The following is a 7,500-nucleotide window of genomic DNA, read 5'->3' as shown; positions in this document are numbered from 1 at the left end:
TCATGAATGGATCTATTAAATGTCAGTGAGAAACTACAACCAGCAGGACTGCTGCCCTCAATGACCACAGTTGGACAGCTGGGAGACTACAGAGAGTGGGCACTGACCTCTTATTGAACCACCTACAGTATTACCATTATTTTACAATGTGTGTGTGGGTGTGTGTGTGTCTGTGTCTCTAATGACAGAGTGTGTTTGTCTCTAGGAGTATGCTAGGAATGTCAGAGCAGACAGACTTCAAAGAGACAGCATCTGGAGACACCTGTATGTACACACAGAAGTAGACCTACACACATGCACGCGGGGGAGTTTCCGCAGGTATGTGGGAACACAGGTTTATCCTTTCATCAGTGCACTATCTCCAGAGACAGACAGACAGACAGAGACAGACAGAGAGAGACAGACAGACAGACAGACAGACAGAGACAGAGAGAGAGAGACACAGACAGAGAGAGACAGACAGACAGACAGACAGAGAGAGAGAGACAGACAGAGAGAGAAGACAGAGAAGGCAGAGTAATCTGCACTAGAGACCTCTGAAGTCTCTCTCTGACAAGGGGGATCGATGCACACAATCGATGGACAGACACTAACTCTTTACAGTGGTAAACACAGCAGACAGTCTTTACACTGAAACACAGGCATAAACTCTTTACAAAGCAATACCAACTCACTTGCTCAATGGCCGACACAAGCTCTTAAACCCTGGCTTTTATTATGGGTGAAGGAAAGGAGAAGAGAAAGGACACCATTTAAGCATATTGGGACACAGCTGTAGTCTCTACCTTGACTAGCATAAGATTAGGTGGCATGTCTGTCCCCCTACACTCCTCTCACCCATGTCTAGAAGGACAGGAATGAGGAAGCGGGAGAGGAGAGGAGAGGAGAGGAGATCAGGCCTCTGCAGTAGAAGTGGAAACGTGCTGTTCATCAGGAGGGTAATATCCTGTCCTCTCTCCACTTCCCTCTTTCCCCCACTATTACTGCTCTGCGTGTGTGTGTGTCTCTCTCTCCCCAGTTCCCTGTCGAAATTCTATTACCACTACACTTACCCAGCTCTGATAAGAATCTCGAGCAGCATAGGCTGGCTCTGTCAGGGTGAAATATCCTATCAACAACACACGACGATAAAACATTAGCCTGCAAACAGTTAACTGCTGAATACCACCCCCTTCTCCTCTCCCTCATAAAAAAGCAGAATCCGCGCTCGCCAAACCCTCCCGCGCTCCCATGTCCTTGATGCGTTCGGTTTAGGCGACACCCGTGAACCACGGACACACGTGCGGTAACGGGCTATTTAATTCAGTCCAACATGTTGCCCTATTTCTTTTTCTAACGTGGGTCGGAATTCTCAATGTAAGCGTCTCACACGCACGGCCGGTGAATCAATAGCTTTTAAACAGCACCACACCAGCACGCAGGCAGACATGCAGGGGAGAGAGAGAGGGAGAAAACGCCCTGCGTTGTTCCACAGGCATGTCGAATCCAAGCCCTCTGGGTACACACACGACAAAAACACACATCTCGCATTTTTGATGCTATAGAGCAAGAATGTAGCCTACCAACGTGAACCAAATCAGAATCAGACTTGATGCCATCTGCGGTTGTATATTGATTTGACACTGTCTTGATAACAAGACTTACTTAGGCTATCGTTTGAATACTCTGATTTGACACCGCAGTGTGTTGACAATTCAACGATAATCCGCCTATTTACCCATCATTCGACATACACCCATTGTATTGTAATAATAGGCCTATTAGTTCAGATATTGGGATGTACAGGATACTTTAACAGATGCCGTTACCGCATACAATAGGAAACACATGCGACAAGCATTTGCGAAAGGCTGCATCCTTAATTGCTGGAATTATGATTGTTACCATTTATAAAACTTGAGACATGTCTTACCTTTAACTTGAGTCTCATATTCAGCTACGATCTCCTTGTCCTTTCGGAATTTTGCCGGAGACGTCATGGCTGGTTATATAGATCAAAACACTAGCCGTCGCAGTTTGGGGTAATGTTATCAAAAAAAAATGCAACTGTAACAATGGTCCTGAAAGAATGGAAAGTGGAAGATTGTAGCGAGTCAGTCACTACAGTCCGTGGTCGGTATTGTCTCCTGTCGAGGTTTACCCTAAACGCATAGTGAGAGTTTGGCTCTGCTGTATTCCCATTCGTGTGGTTCCTTCCCTCAGCGCGTCGTCAAAACCGGTTATAAAGCAAACAGAGAAGAGACTCATTCCCATTAAAACAACAATAACCAGTCAGTCAGCACGGCCGGATGAGGAGACTCCCAAAAGTTTAGTCCTCATGGAGTGGGTCTCACCACGACGGTCGGCTGGCTGTGTGTCTCTCTCCTCTTCCCCCTAGAGTAAGAGCAGGGTACATGGGTGGGCTGGTTAGTCAATGCGGGAGATGCACTCACACGGTGCTTGTGTCGCATTCATTTGGTTGATACATACATTGCAGAATGCTGGCCTGTGTATATTCATATACCTAGGGCCTATGCATAATGTAATTAGTATCTGCTAAACATGAGCAACTTTAATATCATTGGCACTATTTGTGTGTCTTATGATGATTTGGGTCGGCTATATGACTGACAGGGGAAGGCAGATTATCATTAGAACCACACTGAAGTCTATGCATATATCAAAGATATGCGTCCCATAACATTTCCATATACAAATACCACTTGATTACGTTTTTTTAAATGACAAAGGGTAAGCATGTCGCTTTGACGTGACCCGGACGGTCATCTGACTTCCAATACAATTATTGCCTTTGGGACTTTGGAATAACGCAGGTTATAAAATCATTCTCATTAAATCACCTTAGTCTGGGGTGTGTGGAGAAAAGCCCTAAGGCCATGAAAAACACACACATGAAAATGTATCAGTGACTGAACTTTATCAAAAGTCTTACAGAAGAATAATCGTTCATAGAGCAAGATTGTCTTAACATTATTATAAGGGTATAGGACTTTATAACACATTCATAAACCATACATAACAGAAGAATGCCTTATACATAGCTAGCCTATACATTTATGAAAACAACATAAAAACACTCGCAGTTTTTGAAAGAAGTAGTATATCATACATACGTGTGTAATACTTATATATGAGTTAATATATATTGCTTATGAAGGTGTTATGAAATATATCCATGGCAACTTAAATGTTACCAGAGTGGTTGAATAGCTAGCACGTTTCGCCATTTTCAACCATCAGTATATGGGGAGCAGATTAGGCTATGTTACCGCTGTCCGCGCGGAGAGCTTTACCCTCTCAAAAGTTGAGAGCAGCAAAAAGTTCGGGTGTAACATACATATCAATGAATAAGCTTTCAAATCAGGCTAAACAATGATATACATTTAATTACCTCGTTTGTCGATTCCCATTTAGTTTTTTGTTAAAAAGTAATGTTCAAGTTCATCTCAGTCCCTCGTGAAGATTTTTTAGTGTCTTTTCAATTCACCAAAATTGCCTAAAAAACAGTAACCCCGCCTATTTTCATGGAACAAGGGGAGCCCTTTCCCATCTTCCCATTGGCTACATAGACTGAAAATGGCATAAAATCCTTCCAATTGACAATCAAAATTAGCAAGGTGGGGTAGGCCTGGTGTATTTCCCACGAATCATGTTTGTGAATGTATGATCATATTATCCAATTATATTTTAGTAATTGTACTCAATAGCCAATCCGAATTCGATTTGCAGCTGTTTTGAAAATGTTTCAGGAAGTGTCGGTAGCTACCAGGAAGTTGTAAACAATAAACACAACATCGTCGCCAGCTAGCTTCTACATTTTACTGAAATCTGTCACCGCACCGTCAACTAAGAACCGGGGAAAGTACTTTGTTTCATAGGAAAGGAAATATATTTTCACTATGGAAAGCAAGGATTGGCTGTTTTGAACAAATCCAGATTTTCTGATTTTGTGACTTGCAGTTACTCTATTGTCATTAGCTTGCGGCTATCCCCAGTCCATTTTGAGAAGTGACTCGCTAGCTGACACTGTTACTCGAGAACAAGGATCGATAACTTTAGCTTCCTTGCAAGCTAATTGACAAACACTGACTTGGAGACTTGGACGAGAACTGTTTTTGCCAGATTTAGCCGTATATGTATTCACCTGCTGCTGCTATCATCCAATTAACTGTTGCTAGCTTACGTTAGCTAGAAATCTCTCAGGCTAGCCAACGCCAGACTGATTCATGTGATATATTTGGCTGCCTATAGCAACTAGAAGAAACTGGTGGTACCACATTTAGCTAGTTACGTTGATCGACCTGTTTTGAGATTTCTTTGCGGAATTTGATTCCTGCTGCTAGCTTTGGGTAGTTAATTTTAAGACAACTATGTCTACATCAAATTTCAAGAACAAATGTGTCACCCAAGTGAACTGTATATACTGTGATAGTCGGCTGTGCACAAGAGGCATGAAAGCAGTGCTTCTCGCAGACACAGAAATCGAGCTGTTTTCGACCGACATACCGCCCAACAGGTAAGCAAAACAAGACCATTGTTAAGTGTGTGGAACCATCTCAGATCTCTTTGGTTTTTTAAGAGATCTCAGTAGATGAATGTGTTTTGAGTGTTTCAGAGACTGTTAACACAAAATAAACAGTTCAATGTTAATTCCACATAGAATGTTAGCTATCTATCATGCTTATTACTTGGTAGTTGGTCATGAGATCATGTCTCTATTGTTCTTACCTTCTCTATCCCCACCCACCCATCCACACACACCCACCCCTTCTAGAACTGTTGACTTTGTGGCCAGCTGCTACTCTACTGAAAGCTGCAAATGCAAACTGAGAGACATCGCCTGTCTAAAGTGGTATGTAATTATCCAAAACATAACTTTTCAATATTTCATGATTAGTGTGGGGAATTATTGGAATATCTAACCAGGCGACAAGACAACCAATGTTGTTGTTTTTTAGTTTTTTTTGAGTCCTAAACCCTTTTCACGTTTTGTTGATCCTACTCTCAAAATTCTTCCTGCACATTTCCAGTGTTATGCATCAGTGTGAAAGTTGTTCATGCAGCAGTTTTGTGGTACAGTGAGGCTTTTGTGGTGCTTCTTTTGTATTTTCCAGGCCTTTGTTGGCCTGGAAAAAAAACATCTGACTCATAATAGACACCTACTGATGGAGTTAGCACTTTCACAGGTGTCCCCAATAAAATGCTGACACATGTTTTTTGTTTTGTTTCCCCACTCCCCTCTCTCCCTCCCTCTCTCCCTCTGTCCTCTATTTCTCTGTCCTCCCCCTTTCTCTCTACCTCTTCTCCCTGCACCCACTCCCCTCTCCTGCCTCTCTTTCTCTCCCTCCAGTGGTAATGTTGTAGGGTATCACGTTGTGGCCCCCTGTAAGCCCTGCCTGTTGTCCTGTAACAATGGTCACTTCTGGATGTTTAACAGTGACGCTGTGTCCACCCTCAACAGACTGGACACTACAGGTCTGAACACCACCACTCACTGATCCCTGACAGCCATGTTATAAGTGAAGCCATGTCAGGAAGAATTACCCAAAATGCTTAGAGGCTGTCATGGGATGCTTGGGCTAATGTACGCTCCCTAAGGCAGTGCTGCCTGTCACATGTGTTTGCTATTATGGTGGTCCTCTGTGGCTCAGTTGGTAGAGCATGGCGCTAACAACTCTTAGGTTGTGGGTTTGATTCCCACTGGGACCATATATACTGAAATGTATGCACTCACTGCAATGTAAGTCGCTTTGGATAAAAGCTTCAGCTAAATGGCATATAGTATTATTATTATTATTATTATTATTATTATTATAATTAAAGTGTTCCACTTAGCTCCACTTGTTCAACACTCATGCAAGCACACACACACGCACACACAAACACACACACACGTAAGCATGCACACACGCTCATGTTGACTGAATCTTCCCCTGTTTCAGGTCTGAATCTGCTGTTGTGGGGAGACCTTCCTGAGCTGGAGGACAGCGACAACGAGGGATCAGACAGCCCCTCAGAAGAGGAGTGCATCAGGTAGAGAGAGGGAGAGGGAGAGGGACGAGGACGAGGACGAGGGAGAGGAGAGAGACTTTACCTTGAGATCTGACAGTCAGCCACAGAGGAACAGAAACCTATTCAGGAGGAGAGAGAATGAAAGAGAGAGCGACAAGAGAGGCCTTACCCTGTGACCATTACTCCCCCCCACCCACCCCCCCATCCCTCTCATAGTTAGAAGCACAGACCCCCAACCCCCCCCCCCCCTCTCTCTGTGGGACCCATGGCTGAACAGGACTATCAGATCTACGGGTCTGACCCTTCACAGTATAATGGCATCACTGAATCCCCACTCAAACTCATGGTTCATGATGATGAACTGTGGACGGACGGACGGACGGTCTGGACATGTCACATGGCGACACGACCATTGTGCGCTAGATTATATATAGGCTACTGTATGCTGTATTTAGATTCTGCCAAACTTGTCTTTAAAACAATCAACCGCAATCAAATCTTGTGTTTTTAAGATTTGAGAAACTGACATTGTTTACATTCACAGTGTGACAGTTTATCTCGTATCACTCACTCGTGAGGTGACGCAACCAAGTGTGATCAACACCTGTCATGGTACACATCCAAAAAATAGCAATGAAAAGACAGTCACCGTCAGTTCCCTTCCCTGCTCTCAAATGGGATTGTTATTGGTGCCAGTGATACAGCAACGATGTATCAGAAGATTAAAAGACCATTTTAATACAGCAAATAGTGAGCTGCCATTGACTGTCTTTTCCATGCTGATACTGTAACTCTGTGTGATTGCAGGCTGACTGAATGGTTATGTGCTTTTGTAGACCCAGACATGAGCACTATGATTGATATCTGTGTAAAAGTTACTCGCATAACTAGAGAGTATGAAGGTGAAATCTCTGTCTCAGCCAAGCTTTGATGTTTGAATCCTCATAGACTCGCATTCTAATGGCCTTCATGTGATCCTATGTTTCCGTGTGGAGAGCTCTGGGCTTATGTATCTTTGTAGCAGTTCCTTCACTGGTCGATAGCCCTCTAGGCTGCTAGGCTCTCCTGCTATTGGCTGCTTTAGGAACCCAAGTCATTAAAGGGAGGTATGAATAAGACTACCCACCCATTCATTATTTGGGACTGAGATGTTGTGTTTTACTGCTCATGTGCCCAGCCAGTTCTGTCACCACAAGTGGCATATCTTAAAGTAGCATTTGTATAGCTGTGAGTTCAACAAAACAAGCTATGCCTGCATTGCTATGGGTATATAGATGTTGAAGCTGACATGAAAAATGATATGTTTCATGTAATTAATGAGGTATAACTGACATTATGATAGGTACATGTGTACATGTAAACTGTACCCATCTTTGTAGCTATTTTAAGTTATGTGCTTTAAAGTTTGGCTGAACTTATCACAAACTAGTGATATGTCTTGCACAAATGTATTTGTTTTGTTATTGATTGAATCCAACAGACCAAATC

At 43.1% G+C, this 7,500-nt stretch overlaps 2 protein-coding genes across 2 annotated transcripts in view; one reads left to right on the top strand and one right to left on the bottom strand.

The window, feature by feature from the left end:
• LOC310803641 (SLIT-ROBO Rho GTPase-activating protein 2C-like) overlaps positions 1 to 3,445 on the bottom strand; it is a gene marked incomplete at its 3' end in the record, with an annotated part of 30,772 nt that extends 27,327 nt beyond the window's left edge. Inside the window, exons 1-2 of the mRNA XM_083668495.1 lie at positions 3,392 to 3,445; positions 1,913 to 2,373 (exon numbers count right to left, since the gene is read on the bottom strand). Of these exons, the coding sequence (XP_083524621.1) occupies positions 1,913 to 1,979 (67 nt within the window). The 5' untranslated portion in view covers positions 1,980 to 2,373; positions 3,392 to 3,445. The remainder of the gene's footprint in view (positions 1 to 1,912; positions 2,374 to 3,391) is intronic.
• A 401-nt stretch (positions 3,446 to 3,846) lies between these two features.
• LOC310803169 (protein FAM72A) lies at positions 3,847 to 6,969 on the top strand. Its single transcript, XM_083667854.1, has 4 exons — positions 3,847 to 4,516; positions 4,775 to 4,852; positions 5,351 to 5,475; positions 5,943 to 6,969. Exons 1-4 carry the CDS (start codon positions 4,371 to 4,373, stop codon positions 6,035 to 6,037), a joined length of 444 nt encoding a protein of 147 aa, XP_083523980.1. The 5' UTR covers positions 3,847 to 4,370; the 3' UTR covers positions 6,038 to 6,969.
• Positions 6,970 to 7,500: the final 531 nt, after the last annotated feature.

This window comes from Argentina silus, assembly GCF_951799395.1.
Source record: "Argentina silus genome assembly, chromosome: 4".
NCBI lineage: Eukaryota > Metazoa > Chordata > Actinopteri > Argentiniformes > Argentinidae > Argentina > Argentina silus.
Note: the sequence above shows the minus strand (reverse complement) of the source record. Positions and strands in the feature narration are given on the sequence as shown.

What these genes read in the sequence shown, in the direction of transcription:
- LOC310803169 (XM_083667854.1), top strand. Translation starts at nt 4,371, where the DNA reads ATGTCTACATCAAATTTCAAGAACAAATGTGTCACCCAAGTGAACTGT. An exon ending in GACATCGCCTGTCTAAAGTG is followed by an intron (nt 4,853 to 5,350) that starts GTATGTAATTAT and finishes CTCTCCCTCCAG; the next exon opens with TGGTAATGTTGTAGGGTATC. An exon ending in CAACAGACTGGACACTACAG is followed by an intron (nt 5,476 to 5,942) that starts GTCTGAACACCA and finishes CCCCTGTTTCAG; the next exon opens with GTCTGAATCTGCTGTTGTGG.